We start from the raw sequence: 14,714 nt of genomic DNA, 5'->3' as shown, positions 1-14,714 counted from the left end.
TAAGCATTGCCTGATTTGTTGCATTTTTATTTAGTATTTACTTTGTATTTGATCTAATGTTTAGGATTCTTAACAAAGGTAAACGGGGAAAACCTTATTGTGTTTTTCTCAAAGAATCATCAGTTTTATAATACCTCTGCAAAGAGATGTGTAACTACTTCTATCACTTTCTTCTAGTGCAACAGACATTCATACACAACTTTACATGATAACAATTAATAACAAAATATACTTTACCTTGCAAAAAGAAAGCGTGGATTTCTACCAAGGCTTCAGAAAAGGCATAAAACAATAACCACAATTTTTAAAAAAGCCAGTCTAGCAACAATCAGTGGACAGTGGTTCCTATCTTACTTGACAACTCTTAGGTAGTTATACTGATAATCAAAGCAATGGGAGAGGCCTCCCCAGGAGGAGACTTGCTCTCTCTTCTAGTTATCCTTTAAAAAAATTATCAGCCTGGCAGCTAATGAATCTAAAAAATACGACATGTTCAGAACAAACGTGTCTCAGTCCTTTTACCAAGGGAGCATTGCTCAAGGTTGAAAGGATACTAGTATTCATGCTTTTTCAACCATCTGCTAGCTACCAAGTTATCCATTACTGCAAATCATTACAGTGATGTCTGCGAGGCAAGCACCTACGTGTGCTTGTGTTTAGCCAAATGGCTAAACCCAACACACTTCAGAGAGGTCACTGAAGAGTCCCTGAATAGTCAATTAGACCATTCAAATGGCCTATTTGGTCTCTAATTACCAATTAGAATTAAATTCTAACAGAAGAGCTCCCACTATCCAGCACCTTCATCATTTTGGTCCCAATTACTTAACAGGTAAGATACAAAACACAGTAATTACAAATGCTTACACATTTTAAAAAAAGGCTATCACATGGTGTTGATTAAAGCTAGCCCAGAAAAACACATTACTCGGAGCTGAATATTTAAACATTGCGAAATGCAGAATTCTGTCACTGAGAAAACAAACAAAGGAACTTGATTGAAAAAGTTACAGATCTTCTTATGAAAGTCAGTCTAGTCCAGAAGCATAGTTCACATAACATCGAAATTCATTGGCTAAATTTCGAGTGTGTCTTGGAATAAACTTGCATATCTTCACCCCAAGATGCTTTGCTGCCTGTTCCTCCATGATTGCACCTGCAGCAGAAATAATTAGTATTTGATAAGAAAAACAGTAACTGAATGCTTGGGTTTTTTCAAACACCTCCTCCCAGATACATATATTAAGCTTAGTTTTTTGAGGAAGCAAGGCTCAAGGGAACTAGTGTCAGCCCCCTCTAACAACTGAAGCTTTTGGGAAATTTTAACTAAATCTGAAAGAATGGCAGAGGTCCTAAAGATATTAATGTCCCCAAAGTTTCATAAAATTAGGTAGAGGGTAAAATCACTGCTCCTTTTAGAGAAAACACAGAAATTTGGACTCAATTCTCTTGTTACATGCCAAAGAAATTACATGGTAGGAAGCCATGGGAAATGCAAACAGATTACATATACTGTACCACTTAAATAAACCCTAGTGTGATATTTACAGCTACACACTTTGAGAAATCACTTCCCTGAGCAGTATTTCCTAAACTTTGTAAGCTGAGGGACCACCTGTCCATTTTAGGAAAAAAAAAATTTCTGTGAACCGTCTTGTGCATGACTACCATTTATAATTAAACAAAGAAGTAAGCTTTTTATGTCCAGATATTCATTTTTCTTTAGTCTTGTTTGACTTCCCAGAACTGTAAATATATAGGATTTTCTGTCTTTTGTTTTTGCAAATGTTTCTTGGCCCATCTTCAGATGTTTTACAGACTACAGTTTAAGAAACATCAAGGCAGATATTCATAGCTTTTTAAATTAGCAAGTGCATATTCAACAAGCAAGGCCTGCAAGTACAGTTGATAAGTTTTCTAATTTTGCTGCTCTTATCATTGATATTTTAACTCCTCCTGCTGAATTTCAATGCCCAAGAATTGATTATTAGTGGCAGAATCCTCATACATTAATTTACATTACAGTTTCTGTGTTTACCAGAAAGGAGCACGTGATAAGAAAAAAAATTTTTTGATTTTTTTTTTTAAGGCTTGGTTAAAAGTATGTCATTTTACTGAGCAATGGCCGTTCCAACCTATTTGTCTTTTTTTTTTTTTTTTACTGTCATTATAGCTCAACTTAGGTTTTGCTGAGAAGGATGCAACAGCTTAAATCTTGTAGCTGTAGATGTTTGCAAAAAAACAAATTCATTAAGTCATTAAAAAAAACTAGCAATAAATTGCATGTTTGTCATAGCCAGACTTCAATCATCACAATTACAGAAAGCATCCTTTTTACAAGAAAAAATATTTCTGGAATGTCACAGGATGATCTTTCAAGTCTTCACAAAAATTAGGAAAACTCATCATGCTGTGTGAAAAAGATACTGACATTAATTTAACTATTACAACACACAGTTCGTCAGATTAAAGAAAAATTGAACTGAAGCACTCCACTAAAAAGTTTATCCTGTTCAGGATAAATATTCTCCCTAGAATTAATTATAAATTAGTATTATTGAGTTAGTATCAGTCTCACTTGAGAAACTAAGTTTCATAAAAATATTTAGGTCACCATTAAACATCCTTGTTTCTCCTCTTAAAAGACTAATTATACCTGTGCAAAGCAGAATCTTTCCTTTTGTTAAGTATTTGATGGTCTCTGCAGTTTTCTGAAGACACTCCTCAGAGAGATAAGGTGGATCTGCTATTACGATGTCAAAACTGTGTGGCAGGAGATTTTCAGGTAAGTTCAAAGGATTGTTATAATCATAGAAGACAAATTCTTCTCCATATACAGAAAACCTCCTGTCATATTCCAGTATACACACTGAAAAATCTTTGCCATCCTGTTCTTTCAGTTTCTGGTACACACTTGGCGCACTAATACATGCTATCCTGAAAAGAGACAACAACTTAGAATATCAAAAGGCAACAAATATGGAAATAACAAGAGCAAAGACAATTCCACCAGTTCTCAAGGCTGCTTTGGGAAAATATTTTATGCATTTGTTCCAAAAAGTGTAAGCTGTTCTTTCTTCATTCTAACAAATATCTTATTGCAGTTTTGAAACTCATGCTGAAACTTTACACATTTTTAAAAGCATGTTATTGCAATAGTAACAGAAGAGAGGAAAACAAGAAGAAAAGAAAAATCAGATACTTTCTTCAGCAAGTATTTTGAGAAAAAAGTTGGCTTGAAAATTCTCACAGAAGTGTTTTTTCAAAAGCTATTTTTTAATCTAATGAAATGGCTTGAAATGTCTATTAGTTCCATATGCAGTTTTTGCAGGACTGAATTCATAGGCTTGATTCATGACTGGGGCTCTCACAGGTGATCTCATTAGGTCACTTCTCATTGCTGAGATCTAACACGTTATGATGACCAAATGCCTGTTTTGCTTCTCTTTTGGAGTTTGACTCCTGCAACAGAGCTGGCAGAAAGAAAAGTCTGTTTGTGCCTCAACTGCTCAGCTCATGGCCTGTTAACTTTCCTTTCTTCCCAGTACTCTGGCAGACTGAGAACTCCCCCAAACTAGTATCTCAGTGTCAGCTTAATTCAAGTGCTCATCAAGCTGACCACCACTAACTGCACATCAATTCTTTAACAACATATGCCTTGTCTCTCCTTTTTATTGGGATATCGACTCTTACAGGTGCCATGTAGAAAGCATTAGCCAGAAAAAATTAATCTTTGATACTTAGGATATAAATGTAGATTTCTGACAGCCACAAATAAAACTAGTATTTTATGTAGTTTGAAGAATTCTTGAGCACATACAAAACTTCCAAAATACAATTACTTTAATACAACTTTAATAACTAGTGTGTGAAGTATTTAGGCCACTACATATTCAATCTCCATGCTACACAAAGACCTTACACGTAACTATAGAGAAAAGCTTATTTCACAACAGCGAAGAAATAAACTGAAAATTTAAGTTAAAATTAAACAGTACTCCTTAAAGAAGCATGAAGAAAAACAAGTTTTTCCTTCTGTTGGAGAGAACTGTTGTTGTAAGAAAACAAAGAAAAAAAGTACGTCATGTATACAAGACACAGAAATCAAGATCTAGAGCTCTTTATTTCCTCAGAAAAAAGATCCACTGTAAACTTTCACATGGCAGGGCCTACAAAATCCAGTGAAACGTTAAACGGTAAGAGAGTCTGAACTATTAATTATATAAATAAATAGTAGCAAAGCATGTGCAGCACCTCCGCCAACTAAACATGAGGTACCAAGAGAAATGAATTAAACTTACACCATCTCTACATACATGGAATAATTACAGAAAGCACATATTAAATCTACAAAATAATTATTAAAACTTACTTGCCATCTTTTCCAGCTGCTGCAACAGCTTCATTAGCCAGGCATGATGCAGTTTCATCACTGTACCAAAACTGGCTCAGTTGCTGAGAAAAACAACACACAATTATCAACAATGTCAAATCTTCTGAGTATGCTGTGTACAATTAGGTTTTGCTATTCCCACTTCAAGAAAACTAAAATCCATAGCAAATTCTCAGTTCGCAAACCATAAAGATGGTTTTTCCTGACAGTCTCTTTGCTTCCATAATCCCATGACAAGCGGCAGTTAGCTTACACTTTGTGTTGCCAAAGCATTTACTACAGAATCAGGAGAACCAAGTAATACTGAATCACTAACAAAGTTAGCTCAAACACAAAATGCAGATTTGCAATATTTATGTATTCTTAAATTGAGTTGCTTTAGGGGAAGAGGAGAAAAGAAGCTGAAGAGTGACATCACGGAGGGAAATAAAAGGTAAAAGCACTAAATCAGAAGATCAGAAACAACAGGATGAGTGAAAATCTAAAATAACCCAGAGTGTGAATCAAAAAATCAGTCAATCACAAGGAAAAAAAAAGCAGCAAGGCAGCCATCCACAAAAACAAAGAAATAAAATAAGGAAAAGATACAACTTAAAAGGAAACAGAATGGTCTTATTGTTGCATTGTGTTTGTCTCAATTTCAGGGAAGAATCTTCATTGCTTTCATATGCCAAGCTGGAGTTAAAATTTCCAGAAAGGATAGATGCTTCTGTGGGCAGCATTATTCCCTCTCTGTAATTTCACCTAGGTCTCCTACACTCACACACACACAGAACAGACAGACACACAGAACAGACAGACACACAGAACAGACACCTATATCCAGATTTATTACTAAGGCAAATAATCCTACAGTATTATTCTTCATGAATACTGCTACATTTTGCCACTCTAGGAATGCCCCAAGTGTTCCCCTTTTTCATTTTATCATCCATTTATCCACAAAAGAAACCTGCTAAAGGCTGTTCTTCCTTAATAGTCACTAATGCTAACTATGCTTCATTCACTGATGTTTAGTTTCTTACCCAGTCTTCTTCTATTGAGCCAAGAGAATATTGATTAAATCCCTGGGAGGTCTTCATGCTCTCTCTCTGCTGTTGTTCCAGATAGAACTCCTGGAGGGCAGCCAACGTATGGGATGAAAGCTGGGGAACATCATCATCATCATCATCATCATCCATTTTTCTAGATATCAACAAGAAAAAAATTTTTTTTTCAATGGTGAAAGCATTTAATAACAGTCTATTCTTCTAAGGTAAAACATCATCCACCGACACTGGAGGTTTAGTCTAATAGCTAAGTAGGAAGACCTCCTAGCAAGGAGAAGAGCATGCTCTCTCTGCTTAAGAGCTCTTAAATCTGTGAGAATAATGTATCTGCAGAGAGAACTCAGGAACAGCAACAGCACTGTTCCCTTTCTACAGAACACAGTTTTGGCTTATATTCTTATGGGGATATTGTCATTAAATCCATACACCCTTTTCTTTTTTCTGCATGCAGAAAAAAGGGCATTGGTGGATTTTCCAAACCCTTTAGAAATTACTCCCTTCCCACCTAGAAATAAGCTTAGTTACCAATCATTTCTTTCCACGTTCAAAATCCACAAAATTTTGTGTCAAAATAAGTAGACTAGTGTTCTAGGATCAACATCACCTCCCTTGAGCTCCCATACTGTAAAAGACTCCTCTGAATGCTTGAAATCGTCTATAAAGTAAACAAAAGCAGACAAGAAATTCAAGAAGATGTTTTTCTAAGATAAGACTACTCGACTGAGAATTTCTGTTTTTCACACATGAGAACACGGACATAACTAATGTCAAACAGACACAGTGTTTACGAACTGAAAAGTATAGCCATTTTCATAGAACTCATGAATTGAGTTACGTTTCGTGGTATCACTTAACCCTGCAGACTCCCCGGGCAGCTGAACAGCATCCAAACAGCAAGCTAAAGCATTTGTGCCTTCCCAGGAGAGACAGTGCCACCTCGTGGAACAGAAAGTGAAAAAAAGAAACCAAGCACAAGAAAACTGCTGGAGAAAACTAGAAAAAGGTTTTTCTTTCAAGAAACATGTTCTCTTGGCATCTGATCCAAGAATTATTACACGTCATGACTTTACTAGAACTTTAGAACAGGGGGCTACTCTTCTCTTTCTCCAGAAATAGTTTGTAATGAAAGTTAGGCAGAGAGAAATGTGAGCCTTCAGACCTCTCTGCCACTTTAAGATTTATTATAATTTGAAGTATAACTGCTTATAAAACAAGAAGAATATGCTTTTTCTCTTCCCTATTGTTTATTACAATGAAAGCTCCAGAATTCACTCTCTCTTCCCCATTTTTCCCTCTGCGCTGCTCCCTCTCTTTCATCGCGGAGCTTTCAAGACACTTTCCTAAAGCTTGTTTTCTCCCTGCTTGCTCGGAAAACAGTGCAATTCACCTGCTACTCGAAGACTACTCATCAGTGTTCACCCTGCCCTTCCACTGCCTGGGTATGCACCTACGTGGGACAAGAACCAAAGCACTTGGCTTTTCCAGAGCACTGTTTCTCAGCTGGGTTGGCTGAATCTGTCTGCTTGGGGTGGGGGGGGAGACTACCTGAAATTATATGAAGAGCAGGAATAAAGCTGCCAACAGAGGTAACTATCTCTTCTGGAAACTTTAAATCTTCAAAGTCTAAAGAACCTTCTATTCATCAGCCTCATGCAAGTGGAAAATTATTGAGTGAAGCTACCTAGTGAAAACAAAAGATCTACTTCTTCCCTATTTTTTGATAAATAGAAACAAAAAGGCTTTAAAAATATTATTTATTAAATTATGTGTTATTTGAAATTATTCACTATTAAAATTACTGCAAGTTTGCACAGGTAATATAGTTTAGGTTTTGAATTAGACTAAATTTATAGGGTAAATAGCTGGAAGGCTCGCATCACTGTCAAAAAAGTAACAACATCACTAGAGAAACAACGGTTAGAATTCTAAAAAGTAATTTTTTATTTAAAACTGCATTTACTGGCTCTTCGATGTTATTTAAGAGAAACAGTTATGGGCATATTAAAAAACTGCTGCTGCAAACAGGTCTGTTTTGATAGAGTCGCAACAGCAATGACTTTTGCAGAGTTTATAATTAATCTCATAAAGCCCACAAAAGACACATAGAAAGAACCTGGGCTTCTACAAATTCAAATTAAAAATAGGCCCAAAATGTAAGGAAGAAAGTAAACACACTGGAACAAACTATTCAGTAAGGGGGGGATGCTCCACCTCTTAAAGCCTTTTAAAAGAGAAAGCAAGCCTCTTTGGAAGACAAATTGTAGTCAAACACAAGTAATTGATTCCAGCACAGTGAAATGCCCTGCACAACACGGAGGCTCACGTTCAACTGTCAAATGGGTCCTCTGGCCTTTAAAAAAAATAATAAAATAAATAAAATTCAATTAATAATAATTAAAGAGATTCCAGAAGCAAAACTAAATACATGTTCCACAATGTTCCAAGAACATACAATGCTTAGATCCACTTCAGGCTCTAGATACATGAACATTTTTTGTTGGGATGGATGTTATAAGTTTAATTATTCTCCATCTCACAACTTCCCCCCCCCCCACTGAGTGCATCACACACAGAGCAAGCTCGTTTGCCATTATCCCCTAGGCAAGCACACATCTATTCTTTGACACTGGAAGAAAGTAAAACAGATGTGAGCTTGCAGTTCTTAATTTGGAAGCCGAAAGTTTGATTTTATATGTTCAATGAGCCTGTGTATGTATTTACAAGGACTACATCCATGCCCATGAAATAAAACTCTCACAGATAAACTGCTGCTGAAGCAATTATCCATTGTTTCATTAGATAAAAAGGCATATCACCATAGACATTTTTTTCTATAAATGTTACTTTAGCTCAGTTTTTTAATAGCCTTCTTTTCAGTTTGTAAATGAAAGCTTTAAAGAACCAAGCAGCAATTTACTGTAAGGTTGCAAGGAGAGGTAACTCACAACATATGGTAGCAAAATCATATGTACATCTATTAGAAATACCTTCAACATTCAGAATTTCTTCTGAAGGTATGCATGTGATTCATTTGCAAGGGGCCATGAACCTGAACACTGTCTACCTATACTGACTTAAGTCTTCAGCACAAAGACATTTTCCTGCTCTTGCACTACCTCGGAAAACTATTAAAGTGAGTGGGTTTATGTGAACAAGGCTTGTAAATGCCTTTGGCTTCAAGTGAGTAGAAAGTTCTACTATTTGAACACCTCTCTTTACCCCTCCCAAAAAGTGAACTGCTCTCAAGTCCAAAAACAATCCTTAAACTCACTTTAGTCCCATGGCCTGGAAGCCCCACGCTCCACGGGACCTGGGGCAGCCCCAGGTGGCTCCAGGAGAGTCAGCAGCACCACTGCGGGGCCACCCTGTGCTCTGTCCTGCCAACCCAGGCGCCCCACAGAGGGACAGTGCTGCATTTTAGGCATGGCCTCAGATTCAGAGCGCTGAGCACATATAATGCAGACACAGCCAGATTACCTACATTAAAAACATTGTATCAACAGAGCACAAGGTTTAAAACTAGCAAAGTGTCAGGCAGGTCTTCTTAAGTGTTGTATTTGTACCTAATTAAAAAACAAAGCGGAATAAAGAATCCGGAAGATCTCCAAGGATGGCTCAAGAACACTGCAGTTTGGAAAAAAAAAACCTCCCTGTAAAATTAAAAGAATAAATTTATCTTAGAGAAAGAGAGGGAAAAAATGCAGTAAGTACCTACATACATAGCGGAACATAGATTATCAGGATTTCATTCATGGAGTAAAATGGCAAATACCTGTAGCATGGAAAAAGTGAAGACACCACAAGTACACCATATGATCTACAGCTCACACAATGCAGACAGGATTAAGAGATGGAGGAGTCTAGCACCTCTTTAGTCCCTTCCCTGTGCACAGCTGAATCTGCCTCTATTGGCCAATGAGCTGTTCAGTTAAATGTCACCATTAGGTAGGGAAAGTTCTTCAAAGAAAACAAACAAAAAAAAAAAGAAGGCAGATAGCAATACTGAGTAAGAGAGATCCAGGAGATCCAAAGCCACATCTGCACAAGAACACACATTAGGTTCCAGCTCTCATGTATGAAAACTGTTAATTTATGTATCCAACTTCTAAAATAGAGGGGGAAAAAAGCAAAAATAATAAATTAAAAGGAACACTATGGAAAAACTAACTCACCCCAAAACTGCTACAATCTTTTTGTACTCCAATACATATGGTCCATCCATAATTAAGTTATGACCACCCAAAAACCAGTATTCTTTGAGATACATTGCAACTTCTATGCCCAAAGGTACACATGTTCTCCTGCACACACAAGCTCGGACACTTTTAGTCAGCAGGTCAGTTGAGGCATGTGCCCTGCGTGCCCTTGCACCATACCTCACTCCAGGAGTACAGAAAACGTAGCTTACTTCAGCTGTTAGATCATTATAGTTTCACACCACTATTCAAAAGGAATACTCCACTTCTGTGGGTGAGGGCAGGCAGGGTACCTGTACCATACTTGAACAGGTATCCATATGCACATCCACATTTTATATCCATATTTACAGGTATCCACATTTGTAGCCATGCTTACAAAGCCATCTCAAAAAAATCTCTTACTGAAAAGTAAGTGCCTGCTCTTTCAGAGCTTTTACCAACAGATTTCACTGCAGGTGATTGGCTACCATTTCTCTGTCAAAGAGGCAGAGTCTTACCTACTATCTTAAGTCAGGCCTCCCAAACTGTCCACGTAACTTAGAAAGACTTGTTTGGTAAAAGTATAAGCAGAATAACACACTGCTGCGCTGCTAGTTTCCAATATTCATTCTTTTACAATACCCTAAAGAAGCCATCTCATTGTAATAAAATGTCCCCTAGCTGGAGGGGGAAAGGAAAGACTAATGAAAGGCCAAGAAATATTAGTACGACTGCAAAGCCATCCTGTTAATCTCCGAGAGAGGAGGGGAAGAAGGGGATAATGTTAGTCTCTTAGATCTTTTACCAAAAGCACAAAAAGTGCATGTACTACTTCAGAAAAGATTTTATTCTAGAGTAACTTGGATCTAAGGACAGATAGCTTGAAACTTTGAGTAAAATATAACTCTAATTTTCCCAAGCCACACAAATTTGCATTTGAGACAAACAGCTCATCATCTATCATATTTGTAACATGAATCAAGAAAATCTGGGACAATGATATACCTCTGTAATGAAAATCACCTGGCTGCAATCCAGGAGGTGATTGGAGGTGAACAAGATGTCTCCACGGAGGGACTGGGAAGTTAATAAAAGGCTGGAAATACACCTCACTGCCTTAAAAACAGGGATTCACTGCACTCTGTTCAAGCTCCAGCTATTTAACACATACAAGGATCCAAATCCCTAGTCTCCAAACAATCTGAGGGGTGGCCAAAAAGGAATGCTAAACCACAAACACAGTCTGATGGATTCTGTCCCAAACACAGTAAAATGCCAGACAACAAAAGGATCCCTCCTATTGGAAACAAATTATTAAGTTTTTTAAATCTTAAAACCAGGTGATAGCTCAGCTTTTGCTCAATGATATGACAAGATGCCTAGATGGCCGCCCAAGGCACTTTCACAGGAAGGACTGACAGGCCAAACTGTATTAAGCATATCAGACTGAAGTAATTTCAACAAAAGAATTCCTCCTGCTAGCTAGTGTGGTCTAGCTAGAAGAAACTGAAGAATGCCATCTGTTTTGTTGAGTCTTCCTACCACGAATCAAACTTTCTCAGCTGAGAAGCCACCCTCAAGCAAAGCCAGCCAGCTTGCTTCCACGCTGTCAAACACAAAGTTCTTGGGGTCCAGGTGCGACAGAATCAAATGACCTCTGAACAGGATGGCCACGCTGCGAGACTACTACATTGCAAAATCAGAAGTGACAAACCTGCATACAAATCTAAAGCAGTTTTCTTACATATTGACAGTTTCACAGAATAAGGGTTGAGGGACACCTTGTGAACCAGAAGCAGCTCCCCTGCCACAGATCTGAGTGACTCTATTTCAGGATTAAGTTTGGACAGTTTTTTGTTAACATCCATAGCAAACGGTTCGTAAGAAAAGCTGTATTAGGGTCAATCAAAGGTCAATATAGACCAGTCTTCAATCTCCAAAAGTAGCCAAAGCAGATGTCTCAGAAAGAGTGAGAATAAGGCAAGTATATGTGATACTTCCCCATCATGTATTCCCCAGACTTTAACCATTTTCCACTAAGGGGGATGCTTCTGAAACTAAAACAGTTTATTTTGTGAATTTAGTTCTTTTCTAAACACTTTTGCAGCCTCGCTTAAATTCATATGAAGATTTTTTTTATCATCTACAGCGTCCCCTGGTAAGAAGTTCTAGCTTATGAAGAACTACTGCTTCTTGCCGTGAACGTGGCTACTAGCTTCATTTGATGAAAGAGCAAATGCTCGATCCCTTCTCCACTCTTTCCAAACCACTCATGATTTCACAGACATCTGTGCCTCATCCCCCTTTCCTCACTCCGCTAGCTGTCTCTTTTCCATACTGAAGAGTCTTAACCCAGTCCACTTACTGTTTTACAAGTGTTTTTCCATATATTTGCTCATCCTTGTTACCCTTTCTTGAGATGAGGTGACTGCAGCTGCACACAATATTTAAGATACAGGAAACCACAGATTTATATTGTAGTTTGGTGATTTTTTTCTGTTACATTCACTCTTTTCCTACAAATGTGTAACATTTGATGTTTTTTAACTGCCACAGAACACCAATATGATGGTTCCACATAATGATGTATTTTAATTCCAAGTTCTCATGCATGAGTGTGAATGGTCTTACATGAAGAATACGATTATATAGAATTTAATGTGAAATTGAAGAGGCTCTGCCAAGAACTCCAAGATATCAGCACATCTAGAACAAAACTAAACAGCAGATCCAGTCCCTGCAGCACAACATAAAGTGGAAAAAAATAGTGGAACTAGAGAAGGTTCAAGGAGGGCAGTGAGGCATCAAAAGACTAGAACAGGTTTTGCAGGGGAATGAATACGAGAAGTAATTGAGAAGGGGCATGGCAGTCCTCTGAAATCATGAGCGACACAAACAGCATGGACAGAGGTCGACTGCTCTCTGATTTCCAGTGCAAGAACGATAAGGCCACATGGGCTGCAGGAGTCAGGTTCAAAAAAGCCCCAAAGGCGGTCCTCTTGACACAACCCCTACTTGAGCTACAGGACTCTTGTCGCAGGCTACTGTAGATGACGAAATTTTACAGTGTTTCAAAGTGAGACTAAACAGGTTTATAGAAGAGAAACTTAAGACTACTAAATACTTTTTGAATTTGATGTAGTTTCTGTGTAACAGCAGGAAACTGGACGGCTAGTGGACCAAGGAAGGAAGTATGATATATTCTAGCCCTACTCTAATACTTTTTAATAAGCAGCACCTGATTTTGGACACAGCCAGAGAGGGTCAGCAAGCCAGACAGCTCAGAACCACTGTTCTCTTCCGACATGTGAATGATAAACTAACGCTGACAGCTTCCGAACAGGGGGAGATGGCTCTTATCTCCTTGCTCCCTTGCTATGAAACCCCACTGCTGCAACCACATTACCCACGCGCCTCTCCTGCCGCCACAGGTTGGCCACAAAAAGCGCCCTCAGCCCTCGCCGCCCACCAGCCCCCCCCCCCCGCCCCAGAGGCATGCACGAAGCAGAGCACCGCCCTTGCCGAGTCGCGGGGAGCGAAGAGCAGCCCACACCGGCGCTGCTGCCCCCTCCGCAGCCCCAGCGATGCGCGGGCTCCCGCCACCCAGCCGCTGCCGGGGCTCAGGCCCCGCGGCCCGGCCACCCCCGCTCCGCCGCGGCCCCTTCCATACCCCTCGCGGCGGCGCGGTTCCGCCGCTCGGGCCGTTACGTCCCCGCCCAAGGCACGCAGCGCTAACGGCCGCCCGCGGGCAGCACGCGCACGCCCCCGCCCCCCACTCACCAGCAGCCAGATCCCTCCGCTCGCTGCGCACGCGGACCTCCCCCCTCCCCCCTTCACCGCCAGCGGCGCGCGCAGCGCTGCCGGCCAATCAGCGCGCGCGCCCGGGAGGGCGGAGGATCTCGCCTCGAATCAGGGCGGAGAGGGGCGTGGGGGAGGGGGGGCAACGCTTCGCCCCGCCCCCTCGATGCCTGAAGCTGCTTCGCCATTGGCTGGAGCGTGGCCGTCGCCATTGCCGTTGCCGTGACCGCGGGCGGGGTGGGGCAGGCGCGGCGTCGCCGCTGAGGTGATCGGTTCTTGTCAAGGCCGGTGAATCCTTGCTTTGCCCTGCTGTGGCTTAAATTCCAGGAGGAATTTACTTATTAACTATTCTTTTTAATAGTTATTTCCACAGGCACAGAAATCTCAGATACGAGCTTTCAACTTCGATCCTGGTCCTCCTGCCTAAACTGTTTTCCTTTTCCCATCTGTCTCGCCCACCTTCCCATTATAATTAAACGTTTCCATCTTCCTCCGCATTAAGGTCACCAAGATAGTCACAAACTGAAATTCCTAAATCTTCACCAATTTTCTGCAGTCTCTTTCACAGCTAACGACCCTACAGGCAACAGTGAAAAAAATCTGAGGAAAGATGGTGGTGAGGACTGACACACAATAATCATTTACATTCTCTTCCATTACCAAAAGGTTCCTGATGCTCTTTTAAGATTTGTGGTTATTTCAAATACCCTTTCAGAACTCTCTTGCAAACTGACAGAATTCAAGTTGTTTTTTTTTTAATACATGTTTACAAGGATAGTAAGTTTTACTTGTATATTCCTTGTTTGAATTAACTCACTCAACCTTTCCATTGAGGCATGCTTCTTGACTACCTGTTTCTCATTTTGTGATGGTACCATGTGCTTTTCTGGCACTTCTTGTAATATGATATTGCCTGAAAATAACTAAGAACTTCCTTCAGCACTTTTTTTTTTATTCCTTCCTTATAAAATCTGGTCTCACCATCATAATTTGTAATATACACTTCCATTATATCTCTATTGCTCACTGAGTCACCTTTAAATAACCTCATAAAAGCTGGCCCAAGGGATTTTTTAGAATCAAACCAGCATCAGTTTCTTCTCCTGTTCTTTAGACGTTCCAAGCAGTAATGAGCGTAATAAGAAACTGCTGGGTCTCGCTTGCACACTGTTGCACTTCATCAGATGCAACACTTCACTATTTATGGCTGAATCGGAAAGTCACTTGCTCTAGCATGGAAGATTTTCCTACATGCGCTGCACCCATATCTATCCACGTTACCACTATTGATGTAAT

The 14,714-nt window shown here is 39.6% G+C and overlaps 1 protein-coding gene across 3 annotated transcripts; it reads right to left on the bottom strand.

Annotated features, from left to right (window-relative positions):
* On the bottom strand, positions 1 to 13,549 carry EEF1AKMT1 (EEF1A lysine methyltransferase 1). 3 transcript variants are annotated; one of them, XM_064505024.1, is made up of 6 exons: positions 13,401 to 13,492; positions 5,968 to 6,097; positions 5,419 to 5,578; positions 4,373 to 4,455; positions 2,657 to 2,937; positions 1 to 1,156 (listed from the first exon to the last, which is right to left on the bottom strand). In XM_064505024.1, the coding sequence occupies exons 3-6, from the start codon at positions 5,572 to 5,574 to the stop codon at positions 1,029 to 1,031; spliced, it is 648 nt and encodes a 215-aa protein (XP_064361094.1). In that variant the 5' UTR covers positions 5,575 to 5,578; positions 5,968 to 6,097; positions 13,401 to 13,492; the 3' UTR covers positions 1 to 1,028. The 3 variants fall into 3 exon arrangements, with proteins under 3 accessions (XP_064361094.1, XP_025964698.1, XP_025964699.1); XM_026108913.2 differs by lacking the exon at positions 5,968 to 6,097 and having other exon boundaries at positions 13,401 to 13,549; XM_026108914.2 differs by lacking the exon at positions 5,968 to 6,097 and having other exon boundaries at positions 13,291 to 13,484.
* Between the last annotated feature and the right edge of the window lie 1,165 nt (positions 13,550 to 14,714).

This window comes from Dromaius novaehollandiae, chromosome 1 (assembly GCF_036370855.1).
Source record: "Dromaius novaehollandiae isolate bDroNov1 chromosome 1, bDroNov1.hap1, whole genome shotgun sequence".
Classification (NCBI taxonomy): Eukaryota; Metazoa; Chordata; class Aves; order Casuariiformes; family Dromaiidae; genus Dromaius; species Dromaius novaehollandiae.
The sequence above is the reverse complement of the archived record's forward strand: the minus strand, read 5'-3'. Positions and strand labels throughout refer to the sequence as shown.

Coding starts and splice junctions, on each gene's coding strand:
- EEF1AKMT1 (XM_026108913.2), bottom strand. CDS start 5,574: ATGGATGATGATGATGATGATGATGATGTTCCCCAGCTTTCATCCCAT. Junction 4,456..5,418: donor GCTCAATAGAAGAAGACTGG/GTAAGAAACTAA, acceptor TGTTTTTCTCAG/CAACTGAGCCAGTTTTGGTA. Junction 2,938..4,372: donor GCAGCTGGAAAAGATGGCAA/GTAAGTTTTAAT, acceptor GTCTCTTTTCAG/GATAGCATGTATTAGTGCGC.